Source organism: Leguminivora glycinivorella, chromosome 17, assembly GCF_023078275.1.
Source record: "Leguminivora glycinivorella isolate SPB_JAAS2020 chromosome 17, LegGlyc_1.1, whole genome shotgun sequence".
In the NCBI taxonomy this organism is placed as follows: domain Eukaryota; kingdom Metazoa; phylum Arthropoda; class Insecta; order Lepidoptera; family Tortricidae; genus Leguminivora; species Leguminivora glycinivorella.
Genome location: NC_062987.1, coordinates 1,329,876 through 1,343,403, shown reverse-complemented (window position 1 = coordinate 1,343,403; position 13,528 = coordinate 1,329,876). Strand labels below are relative to the sequence as shown.

At 36.5% G+C, this 13,528-nt stretch overlaps 2 protein-coding genes across 2 annotated transcripts in view; one reads left to right on the top strand and one right to left on the bottom strand.

The window, feature by feature from the left end:
- The window catches only part of LOC125235163 (connectin-like), a 256,759-nt gene extending 250,811 nt beyond the window's left edge, over positions 1–5,948 (bottom strand). Inside the window, exon 1 of the mRNA XM_048141618.1 lies at positions 5,630–5,948. The gene's annotated coding sequence lies outside the window, so the exon portion shown is untranslated. The remainder of the gene's footprint in view (positions 1–5,629) is intronic.
- A 518-nt stretch (positions 5,949–6,466) lies between these two features.
- Positions 6,467–12,357, top strand: LOC125235164 (mitochondrial genome maintenance exonuclease 1-like). Its single transcript, XM_048141619.1, has 5 exons — positions 6,467–6,861; positions 7,243–7,695; positions 9,986–10,199; positions 11,047–11,392; positions 11,588–12,357. Exons 1-4 carry the CDS (start codon positions 6,660–6,662, stop codon positions 11,384–11,386), a joined length of 1,209 nt encoding a protein of 402 aa, XP_047997576.1. The 5' UTR covers positions 6,467–6,659; the 3' UTR covers positions 11,387–11,392; positions 11,588–12,357.
- The last annotated feature ends 1,171 nt before the right edge of the window (positions 12,358–13,528 follow it).

The window sequence follows — 13,528 nt, the reverse complement described above, 5'->3', positions numbered from 1 at the left end:
GGTAGTCTAAACAGATCAACGATTTGATGCAACAAAAGTTGCCACAAGTTATTGCTAATTTAAACAGTCCTGCAAAATCTTCCAGCAAGAACTTGTCTGTCAGCTTGCAGATGTAACTTGTGCTACAAAAATTGCATGTAGTGTAAACAAAAACGCAAGTTATTGCTCAACTTATTGCAGCAAGAACTTGCTCATCTAAACCTGGCTTTAACCTCCTAAGACCCAGCTTTTTTTAAACATTGAAGTTCTAGACGCCGCTTGTACATTTTTTTGTACATAATAAAGATTTGCTGTCAGTCCTGGACATACTTTGCCTCGTAGCATCAAAATTAGAACCGGTATAGACATGGGACCTTTTATATATGTTTGTAGGTTGTATAAAGACCACGATGGCACAAATTGAATAGACCTATCTTTTGTACAAAAAATTGCACTTTCGGTCTGAATCTGATCTGATTTTGTTCAAAAAAATGTACATGAGGCTTGAGTTGTAGCTCAAATCGTAAACATAGTAAGGAAAAATAATAAGCAGATATTCAGAAACATACATGTTTTAATTGAAATACTATAACTAAAATAAAGTTTAGAAACCTTTTCATACAATTTCACCATAAACTTCAATATAAACAAACAAAATATTACACAATCATCAGTCGTGTCTTATTAATCATCAATCACATGATATGGATATTTTACTTATAAAACTATATAAAAAATTAAGTTGTTTATAGAATTTTAGGTATTACAAACTTCCTCTGCTTCACGGCTGCTTCCTCCTCGACCGCTTCGTCCTCGGTTGCTTCTCGCTCGACCACGGCCACGATTCCGATCTCCATTCTGACTGACCTGAGATGTCGAATTGTCTTCGGATGATGATTCCGATGCAGAACTACTCGAAGTTTCAGAATTCATTCGATTAACTGGCAAAAACTCGTCATCATCTGTACCATCATCGACGTCGTCTTCATACTCGGAATTATCAAGACATTCGAGTATATCTTGCTCTTTCAGGACTGTAAAAGAAGTTAAAAAATATCAAAATAGTCAAAAAAGTAACACATGTCATAGAGACCGAAAGTGCAAAAAATTGAACAAAAATATTTTACTGCCACGTAAAACTGCTAACTAGTATGAATGTTTAAAATTTACAATTTATTTTAAGTTTCCATCTTTAGTTAACACATTAGCAACAAAATTACAATGAAAACAACAATGATTCACAAGATTTAACAAGATTAAACTTACCTTTACGTCGTGCAGCCGCCATTGTCAATCTTTCTCTCACGTGGTTTTGACAACTAATGTCCAATTTGACAACTGACAGCTGCCAAATTATTAAAAAGTGTAATCATAAACTCTATGGACTGTCACAAAAAACCCGCGAACATTCAAATTTGAGCACGGGGCCCCGGAACATTTTGTACCAAAATATGTACTGTCGGCGTTTATTACTATAATAACTTACCTATAGCTGGGACTGAAGGGCCACTTTTATTATGTACAAAATTTGGTACGGGAGGACTTAGGAGGTTAAGCCAGGTTTAGACGAGCACACTCTAATAAAAAAGTCGGAGCGAGAGAGTGCATTTAGAAATAATGAATTGAGAGGAAGTATTGGTATCTTGTCTGCTAATTATTGTAATTCAGCTCTCTATTTTCTCAATAAATAGGACCTGTGATGCTGCTCAAAGGTTGACCATGACCAATGCTATCAATCGTGGTATACGGCAAGTTTTATGGGCACCTTTGCACTTGATAGGTATCTACCTACCTATGTACTTACATTCCGCGGACGTATTTTTGACGACCAGGAAACCGATTTCTGAATGTCGATCATTCGATTTCGTGAATTTCGTTCAATAATATCTCCACTAGTTACTATTACTAACGGTTTACCTAAATTTTACTAACAGAATCGAAAACGAGTGATCAATACCACTAGATTTATAATTAGTAGCCGTATTTTTAAAAAATAGCATTTCGTCATTTTCCACAGACTTTCGAACGACGAATTCGTGCATTCGAAATTCAAAAATAGGCCCCCTGTCTGTCCTAGTAGGTGGCGACCCAGCTTTCTAAGCCGCGGTCCTGGGTGCGAATCCCGGTAGGATCCATTTAGCAATCGATCGTTTTATTTCAATGGGATATGAAATAAAAGTTCCATAAATTCAAAAGGAAAACGGACCGCCTCGTTCGTATACAAAAGTGTACATTCAACGGTATAAACCAGCAATTTACCAAATATTAGGCCGCGATTCGTTTAGCAAGGGCGCGAGAATCAACAAGTACCTGCCTGAGATCGTAGCCGTGTTTAATCAACCTGATTACTTCACTTTAGTAGCTATTACTGCATGGTATCTATAGGTCACTAGATAAGCTTATGTACAGAAGATCCGGTGCCAATGAAATAATAAATCTCACCAATTTGACACCGACATAGTAGAAAGTGCACTAAAATGGGGCCGCTTTCAGATGTAAGAAGTTCCTGGCATCTGGAAAGTAATATATTTAAAATTTAAAAAACCACAGGCGTTTAATATTTAGGATTATGAGCCTAAACTCGGTTCCATAATATCCACGTTACGAGCAAGTGTGTTGAAAAATCTATTTTTATCTCACAACGGATGTTCATAAATGGTTATTGTCTTTCGACCATTAAAGTACGTTGATAATGATCACCCCAAAACTCTTTCTGGAACAAAGGGCGAGCAGCTATATGAAGCTATATTCGAAATAAGTGAGTAGGTACTCGCGTAGGCGAAGTAATATTTCTAATATTGGTCAAGTTGTAGTTTATCTTCTAGTCTTCGTTTAGCTCTAATTGGAATATGGTTATATTTGAAATAAAAGATTTTAGTGTGTTTTCACGCATAACTTGGCATGCACACCTCCTTCGACGAACCTTCGCACCTCTGTTCCACGTGTTGCACCTGATTTGCATCCAGCCATCCACTAGCACATTATGGAAGGCATATCGCGAACTTTGTTCGAATTGTTGCCCCTTTGTCGCACTTGTAAATTCGCACGTGAGTGTGACAGGGATCCGATACGTCAAACGTTCGCCGACTTCGCGGTAGGCCCACTGAACAAACCGCCTTACTGCATCAATGGTACAGGTACAAAACCTATTAAGCCTGGCGTCCACTTAGGCGGAGCCGAGCCGCGTCGAATCGAGTTCTTATACATCTGAATTCGATTCAACGCGTCGTCGCTATAGCTAATGGACGCAGTTTCATAAGAAATGCAGGTAGAAGGCGAACAATAGTTATTTGTTATACAAGGGGGCAAAGTTGTATTTTAACGCCGAGTGTGGAATTGAAAAACGAGCAAGTGAAAGGATTCTATAGTTGAATAGAATCCTGAACTTGTGAGTTTTTTAACACACGAGAAGTAAAATACATTTGCACCCGAGTGTAACACAAAACTTTTCCCCTCACTATAGCGAGGAAACTACAACGCAAAAAATGCGTTCATCACTGCTTCCAGTAGTTCCACAGGTGGTAAATCATCTTTATTACTAGATTCACCTACTTTTATCAATTTTAAAGCAGTTAATTTGACTTTATTCAAGGTGGGTAAAGTAACCCACTAGTGGATAAAATGCGTTTTTACCCGCTGGTATTAAAGGACAAAACACGTGTTTCCGAGCTAGTGAGGGGAAAAATTTATGAGACTCGACCGACTCGACTCGGCGAATCTAGTAGATGCCAGGATTTAAAAGGCGTCATGGTTACATTATAAGTTACCTACTCTATGGTTTACTGTGTGTAAAAAGTTATTTTCGACTTTTCGAATATTCAATATTCTCTTTTTCCAAGTATTTAAATACCTAATTTTTCAAAAAGTGTTGTCTACCTTTCTCTCTACTTACTTATGTCTAAGGTAACGGACCCAATAATGAACAGTTTCAGATAAAATTTTGCCTATTTTTGATATTTTCACTGTTTGCCTATTTTTGATATAACTCTTATCCTTTCTTTACATTTCAAGCGTATTGCAGAATAGATATAATACTCCTATTGGTTTCTTCATAGTAAACAAATTAAAAACGAGATGTTTTTTCTCCAATCATGGACGTCAGTAATTAGTATGTTTTATACCTTATCTCATGGTTAATGCGGTAAGTAAAACTCATTCAAGTTTACAACGAGTATTACTTTTTTATTATTTTTCATCACACCCGCACTTTAAATGTGCTATTGCACGCAGGCGGAGCGTGAGTTAAAGAAAAATCGTTTTTTGCCAAGGGAATAATGAAATTTCTTGTACCGTATTTAACTTTTTTACATCTATTTACATATTTTTTACTTTGCGAGTGTGATGAAAAACATTGTGTGTAACTCGGGGAGTATGAATATTACAAACTCGAGTCTTTAACTCTCGTTAGTAATATTCAACTTCCTCCCCTTGTTGCACAATGTATATACATGAACACAACTCTCTTAGCAACATTACTAAGAATTCGTCCTGATATTTTTAACCGCCGCGCCGCCCGCGCCGCACCCCAATTTCAAGGAAGGTGGTTCTCAATTCGTCAGTATTTTTTTTATCTTCGTTCCACGATATATCCGTCATTACTGGACCGATTTAGAAAAAAAAAATTTTGATCGAATGTATATGCATACAGACTGGTCCCATTTTTATCAGAACCCAGTTCTGATGATGGGATCCTGGAGAAATCGAGGGAACTCCTCAAATCTGAAAGGCATACATATGGTGATTTTTGTGTGTTTTATAAGAACAGCATGCATTTACGTACTGAATAGTGACATTTGGTGCAGTGGAACTGCTGATGATGGTCAGAACGGAACTCCTCAAATCTAAACGGCACGCTTATAATGACTTTGGTATTTTTATGAGAACAGCTTGCGTTTACTTTCAGAACAGTGAGATTTGGTGCAATGGAACTTCTGATGATGTTCAGAACGGAACTCCTCAAATCTGAACGGCACACGTATAGTGACTTTGGTATTTTTATAAGAACGTTCTTACGTCCAGAACAGTGACATTTGGTGCAGTGGAACTGCTAATGAAGATCAGAACGGAACTCCTCAAATCTGAACGGCACGCTTATAATGCTTATAATGACTTTGGTATTTTTATAAGAACAGCTTGCGTTTATTTCAGAACAGTGACATTTGGTGCAGTGGAACTTTTGATGATGATCAGAACGGAACTTTCGTATTTTTATAATACATAACAGCATGCATTTAAGTTCAGAATAGTGACATTTATTTGTTAGGAGATGTTCTTTTTGTAATCAGTTTTTAGCATGGATTAAGGCCGGCAACAGACAGTCTTAAATTTCATAATCTTAAAAAATCATAATCTTATAAAATCAGATCGACTGCCTTATTGCCACACACATTCTTAAAATTCAGATTATTCGCAATCTGAAAAAAATCATAATCTTAAAAAATAAGACTGTATCTGGACAGTTGCGAAATTGTATGGAAATCCGTGCACTCGATCTGATTTCATAAGATTATGATTTTTTAAGATTATGAAAATTAAGACTGTCTGTTGCCGGCCTAAGGATGTGTGTTTTTTTGACCATAATGGCATTACCGTCCATTATAGGGTTAGTTTACATTACTATTTATTCCCTAAAATAAAATAAAACTCATACCTTTAAATTAAATCCAACTTGCAAAATACACGCGGCAGCCACAAAAGTCAGAAACTAATTGGTTTGCAGCATTAAAGCACTTCACAGTCCAACGGAGTAAAACATTACGGTTCTAAGAATACAATTTCATTCATGTTTACTCTACTGCCACTTGTTCAAATTTCGAACTTTTCGCGTCTTACTACGATATTGAGAATAACGACCGAAGTTCCGTATGATTCCGATTCCGACAACCGGCGTTTTTGAAATGCCGCTTCGCGTTCCCGCCAATGCTTACCTTGCCTATTACACCGCTAAATGTAGTGAACGATCTTGGACCGCATGAACATAGGCATGAACGACGAGCGAAGCAACGTTTAATTTAGTCGCTTAGTACGAGTTTCATTCATAATGTTGATATTGTAATGAAAATTTTAGAAACACGAGTCAAGTACGTAAGCATTCAATAATTATGTTACAATTTAAATTGTTCGTATTATGCTCTTCGTATGTCCACGCCATCTAGTGGCTGTACCTACAATTTAGTTTACCACCATGATGGGTGCTCATAGGTCCCCTGTGTCCCCTGGCTGATCATAACGTATTACTGCTGTATTTACATAGATGGCGCTAAATTCAGACGCGAAATATATTGTGATAATGTTGCAAAACTATTGTGTATTTAAAATAGTCATGATAATATTATTACATCAATGGGTTCCATTGCTGACCCGCGATTTTTCATTCGATTATTTGTATTTTATTAACTAAAGGACAAATGAAAATTTGAATGCATTATTTAGTCTTTCGCTGAATGCGTTCATACCTCGATCCTCGATGTCAATGTCATTTCAAATCAAATATGGCGTTGGTGGTGCATCTGTCAGATATTTGACAGCCTTGTAACTTTATTTTCTTGTGATTTTCAATATGCCTGCAATTCTACGCTTTTATCATCTGTTCTAGATTTCTAGTGTTCTATTTTGGCGTCCTGATTTTCTAATATTACTTCTCGAACGAATAATAAAGACTAAATTCGTATTTCTTCGAAATGTTCCGACCTATATCGGCCATTGGCCGAAGGATTTCGTTATCGAGTAGTTCCAAGGATTCGATCAGGACTAAAGTGGTTCAGCCCGCTTCTCTCTTGAAACCTTCGGAAAAAATTAAGCTGTACAATAAGGAGAATAAAGAGCTGTTCGGCCCGTTATTGGAGACAAACAAGCAGAGGAAACAGAAATTAAGGAAGTCTGGTAAGTGAGAATCGATTGTAAGGTTTCTGCAACCTTGACGAGATTTATTACAACTTTCTACTCTTGAAGGTAAAAATAGTCTGGTTTGCCATGTGAAACGCTTAATGATTCTTATATTTACTCATGAAACAAAGATTTGACGCGCGCCTGCTCTAATTGCTTTGTTTACTAGATCGTTTATATTTGTACTCACGAGCATTGGCAAGGCACGACTATCTGCATGCGGTTGATACGCAATAATACATACAGATATTATTGCGTATCAACCGCATGCAGATAGTCGTGCCTTGCCAATTACAATCATATGACACTACGTTACTGGCGCCGTGAGCTATACACGCGTAGATACGCCACATTCTCAGTTTATACTTATCTTTGCAGCTAAAAATAGCAAACCTGCGGATCAAAACAACGGAGCGTCGGCGCCTAGCGAAAGTGCAGTGAAATTTGACAGTAGTGCTAAGAAAAATGATATAACCTGCCTTAAATACAATCCTGTTTTGCCTGTAGAGATTTTCAAAAGAAAAATGTGGCAAAATACAAGGACTTGTGTTAGTTTCGTGGGTGTGCTGTTAAATAATGCTAGTGTGAGAGGATTGAAGACTTCAGCAGCTGTCAGTACTGCTAGAAGCACAGCAGCAGAGCAGGGTTATGTGTCAGAGGATAAGATTCTTCAGATCAAGCCTTACCGGAATGATTATGCCCAGCAATTTCCTTCAGTGACTCTGATTCTGAATAAAACTATGACAAATGAATCTAGGGCAGCATTAGAGAAGTGGAAGCAGGAGAGAATTGCTGAAATGGGGCAGGAGGAGTTTGAACGTTTCTACCAAGGTAAGTTATTTTTGTAAACTACCAAACTTATCAGTTTTATTATGTTTATTAACATGTTTGATGCCGGCGATATATATGTTTGTTCATTTTCGTACAAAATCATACCTAATGGCAGTGAATGTGTTAACTTTGTGGTCAATGCCACTCCACAAATATACCTGTAATGTTGTTGACTATATTAACTCGGAACTACTTACTTATTTCCTTAACTACTCCAACACTAGGGTTTGCAAGATCCGCCGATTTTTCGGATCCGGATATTTCGGATCTTAAGATTTGCCGGATCCGGATATCCGGATATTTCGGATAAAACGGATCCGTGTTGAAAAGGTCACTTTTTATAGGGGTTTCGTCAAATCAAAGCTGCTGTTACCGAAATAAAATAATTTAAATTCGCAAAACGACATAAATATAGTATATTATTGCTTCATTAACTTTTTAGACGAACTTTTAACATACAATTGTGTCGTTTGACTTCAAACTCGCGTAAATCGATTCGGTTTTAAGGATGATTATACAAAAAAAGCAGAATGGATTTACCCGAGTTTGAATTTAAGCGACACAATTAATGTCACTCCCATTGTACAGCACAGCATATAACATTAAACACCAAGCTAATATTTTTGTTTAACACAATTTAGTATTGTTCACTAATGCCTCCGTTTTACTGGGGCGTCTATCCATAACCACAGCCAATAAATACATTCATGCGAAATTGCAGATGTAGGAAAAAAGATAAAATAATATAATTTTATTGCGTTACACGTATTAGACGTGTAAAATATGTTACACATATTTAGTTATTATGTACCATTTTCAATTGTTTTTCTGAACTTATGTGCAAAATGTCATTTGATATTTGCCAGTCGCTTTTCAGTGATCTCTAAGGCTGGCAGCGCACCTCCAATCCTTCTGGTGTTTTAGGTGTCCATAGGCGGGTGTGATCGCTTACCATCAGGCGACCTGTCTGCTAGTATGCCTCCTATCTTATTAAATACAAAAAAAATTGGATCTGGATTCAGCTTATAAAATAATTACGTATATAATTATATTAATTACTTCCATGATCTCTAATTCATCTTTAAGCTTAAAAACAACCATGGCAATCATTTCTGCTTTATAGAAAATAAATAATTTATCGTTATTCCTGTGGGTGTGGGATGCATCCAGTTAGAAACGAAAGCAGTTTTAAAAACAATGGTATGTAACTATGTATGTATGTAAACACTTTATTGTACATAAGACAAGTACAAGACAATGGTTTACTGTTCATTTTATTTAGTTTGTTAACATATCGTTTTATGGATTCATCGTATGGCGTAATGTACCAGACCTAACCTAGCTTGATATTCTGGAGTATTCGAATCAAATAAATATGAATAAACATTTTAGGCGACAAAATACAGGAAATAATTCATAAATTTCATTCGAAAATTCTTTCTGGCGTGGATATAGATACCCATATTTAATGGATCCGTATTATCCGTTTTATCCGGATCCTATGAGACCTCGGATCCGGATCTCAAATTCAACGGATATCCGGATAATTCGGATATCCGGATATCCGGATCTCAAACCCTATCCAACACTTACCAACATATTCACAGTAAATTCTATATCCGAAGTTGAAAAGGGTAGTCCATACCGGAATTAAATAGGATCTCCTGGAGAGAGAGGAAAAAAATTGTATATGTATGGTATAATGTGCAGTTAATAACAGTTCTAACTACCCTGATTTTTTTTTCCAACATTAAAAGTCTACTTTTGGGTTTCATAATCCACCCACCCAACATGAGGAAATTCATAAAATATTGCAAAATAAATAATGTTCATATTGACAAATTATGATTTAAAGGGTGCTTATAAAAGGTCGTAAAATTTCCAGTACAGCATCACACCATGGTGTTATAATGATGAAAAATTGTCTTCATTTTCATCACTTTAAGACCATTTAAAGCTAATTCATTATCATAATCATTGTGCTTGCAGCATAGCCACATTGCACCAGCTTTGCATCAGAAATCAATCATCAATTTTAGTTGTTCTTTTCTATTTCATCACATGAATAATGCATTGACCACAAAGTTAACACATTCACTGCCAGTAGGTATGATTTTGTACGAAAATGAACAAACATATAAATTATGTCGCTGGCACCGAACATGTTAATAAACATTTTTTAATTGTTCTTTTCTATTTCATCACATCAATAATGCATTGGCAGCAATACATTTGCTGCCAATTAAAATGTAATTTGAAGTTTCAATCATAAAATGTTTCTTTTTGGCAGCGCAATTGGCTCTGGGTTCGAAATTCCACAACACACTGAAAGACTACTTCACGCAGCCAAAATCTCAGCTGCGCATAGAGAAAGATGTGGAGCCGGTCTGGAACTCCGTAGCAGAGGTGTTGAAGCACATATCTACTCCGAAAGCCATTGAATCAAATGTAGTCCACCCAGTTCTGAAATATAGAGGGATATTTGATGCTATTGCCTACTATGAGTAAGTATTGCATAACCAGTCAAACAAATTTGTCACTAGAAACGCGGAAACTTCGAATATTCCATACAAATGGGACATACATTATGTCACTGAATAAAAACAAAGGCGAAATTGAAAGACATTCTATTTGACAGACTAATGAATTAAAATATCTACACCTGACCCTCTCGCACAACTTACCTTGTCGCGCGCGAGTCCATACTTGAAGTCGCGCTTGATGTATGGACTCGTGCGCGACAAGGCAAGTTGTGCTAAAGGGTCTGTTAAGTATTGAAAAGGGCACAAGTGAAACATTTAAAGTGAACTTCAGTTAGTATAGATGTCAAAGGCAGGAAATAGGTTCATTATACTCATTATTATACTTTGTTTTGTACCTAAGTGTTGTCATTAACCCCTTATTTATGTGGCCATTGCTTCCAAGTCTTGGCATAAATCAAATGTCGGCAGCATTGTAATCTAAATTAAATTGTATGACAATAACCTACTGTCTACAGTTTATCAAAATCACCTTTAATTGCTACTAGACGGCTGAAACATAAGTTAACTTTTGTCAAATTTAACGTGTACTTATTTTGGATGAAGGCTGGGATTTTTTGCGTTCCATCTCTAGATGAGACATCTAGAAGAAGAGAGAATCATGTTACTTTAAGCACCACTTTTTAACTAATACAGAAAAAAAATTCAGTACATTGCTCTAAAATTTTCAATGGACTCCATAATCAAATAAAATAAAGGTGACAGCTGGTAACTAGAGCTACCAAAAGCTGAGTGGCTAATGATTTAAATACTATATAGAAGCTGTCATGAAACATGTTTTAGGTGTACATATTTAATTTTATATTTCCAGTGACAAGCCGACCCTAATTGAATGGAAGAAATCAGATAAGCAACGCAAATCCATAGCCACGACCTATGACAACCCAGTCCAGCTAGCTGCCTACTTCGGTGCAGTTTGCAACGACTTGAACTACAAGCATCTGAACGTCCGGGATGCCCTTCTAGTCATTGCTTACACTGATGGCTCCAAAGCTGATTACTACCATCTCTCGATGGACAAGCTTAGGGAGCATTGGGCCCAGTGGCTGATACGGTTAGAGATGTACATGAAGAAACATGGACAGGACTCGGAAAAGATTTTGAAAGGCGGGAAGAGGTTGTTTGAAGAAGAAATTGGGAATCTCCAGTAATGATAGGTGAGTATATTCAGACACTTACATCTTCATATTAGAATATAATCTGTCGTGGGGATTTAAAAACAATATTTTAAATGTCAAAATCAAGGTCGTTTGGTGACAGGTTAAGAATTTCACACACACACACACACATATAATTTTAGTGTCTCAATGTAGGCAACATTTCAATAAAACAAAAACGGTTTTTCTTTACAGAGGGGATACAGTGGATGAAAAATTAAACCGAAGAAATGAAGAAACCTAATTCAGGCTACTTACAAAATTTTTGAGTCTCAATCAATGTAAGATTTGTTAAGAAAAAGACTGCTGTTGAAATAGTATTGAATAATAGTCTTCCAAATTCTAAAGAAAATTGGCTAGTTTTCTTAAGATTTTCCGGATCTGTTATAGTTGTATAAAAATCTTTGAATGTTATAATATTAAAAGGCTGGTTTTAGTGTCACCCGGACCCGTCCGCTAAAACGAAAACTTTACTCTAAAACGCTCCCTGAACCTGAATGTATTCAGATTAACATATTAGTCCGGTGCGGATCGTTCCGCCTTCCGCTCGGTCGTCCCACGTGACACTAAAACCAGCCAAAGTCTTACTCAGGTAAGAATAGGATGTCTGTTTTTTTTATGTAAAATACCTACTAAGTATGCCATACATATTACAGGTACCTACCTACCTAGGTATGCACATAGTATGGTAAGCTACAACATCATACAGCTTGACAAAAAGAATAGAAATGGACCAATTTTTTTATCATAGCAACACTTAACTGTTCTCATTTAAAAGTGTCAAAATCCGTCAAAATAGTTGCCACATGCAAACCGTTTTGCATAGACGGAGGAGCCCCTATTATTTATTTGCTTTTACAACCAGTCTGGCTCAGTCGGTAGTGACCCTGCCTGCTAAGCCGCGGTCCTGGGTTCGAATCCCGGTAAGGGCATTTATTTGTGTGATGAGCATAGATATTTGTTCTTGAGTCATGGATGTTTTCTATGTATACAAGTATGTATTCATCTATTTAAGTATACATATCGTCGCTCAGCACCCATAGTACAAGCTTTGCTTAGTTTGGGGCTAAGTTGATCTGTAAGGTGTCCCGGATATTTATTTATTTATTTACTCTTTTTTGCCAGGCTGTAGTTTTAAGATTTAAAAAAAAACAGACTATAGAAGCTTTCCTGTAATCTGGGATTCTTATTTTTAGCATTGCTATACCTATTCTCGAAAGTCCCTCAGCATATTTGAATAAGTACCGTGAATAAATAAAAACCTTGTTGAATAAAATACAATAAAAAACACAAATATCGCTTTGAGATTTACGAGACTAGATGTTTATTGATTATAGTTCTCAAGACGCACTATGATCTAAAAATGTGATAGTGCGATAACACAACGTGTTTACCTACTGGCATGGTTGTTGGGGGTATCTACCTGGCTTTGACCTGTGCCAAAACCGGGAACACAGCATAAATCCGAGCAAGACTACTAACAATGTTAAGATTTCAATTCAAGCAGGCTCTAATACTTTGAGTGAATATTTACAAAAGTAATGTTTGCCCAAGGATACAACTCTACTTTTTCGACATTGCAACATCCGGATATTGTCTATCGCTGTGAATAAGGGCCCTTTTAGACGGTTCACGAACTCGCGCACGAGTTTTTTTACATTGCGGTATTTGATGGCTCTGCAAAATTGTATGTAACCTTAAAAGCACGCAATGTAATTAAATCGCGTGCGAGTTCGCACGCCGTCTAAATCAGACCTAAGAAATTAGTTACATTTGCTTTTGCTTCAATTATCCACAGTGACAATAAAATAATTTTTGACGTATTGCTACAGGAATGCTATTGTTGGATTTTATCTATTAAGAAACTATATGTAATACGCGGTAAGTCGGTATTAATGTGTAAATTATAATTAGCTTTGTTATTGTAAAATTATCAATTGTAGCGAAATACCAAAAAGTAGTAATCGCCTAGTCAGTTTCGAATACAGTTTCAAATTCTTATCGTCATTAGATTTTTCAGAATTTAAGAAAATCATAGCATTTATTATCAATAGCTAGCTAGCATAAACTTCACTTCATCACTAGGTACAGTCAACCAATTGGAACCCTAGACCACTGTAGAACTATGTCATAGTG

Bases quoted from the DNA above. Each gene is read 5' to 3' on its own strand.
- LOC125235164 (XM_048141619.1), top strand. From the start codon at position 6,660: ATGTTCCGACCTATATCGGCCATTGGCCGAAGGATTTCGTTATCGAGT. The intron at 6,862-7,242 runs GTAAGTGAGAAT...TTATCTTTGCAG, and splicing joins ACAGAAATTAAGGAAGTCTG to CTAAAAATAGCAAACCTGCG. The intron at 7,696-9,985 runs GTAAGTTATTTT...TCTTTTTGGCAG, and splicing joins GTTTGAACGTTTCTACCAAG to CGCAATTGGCTCTGGGTTCG.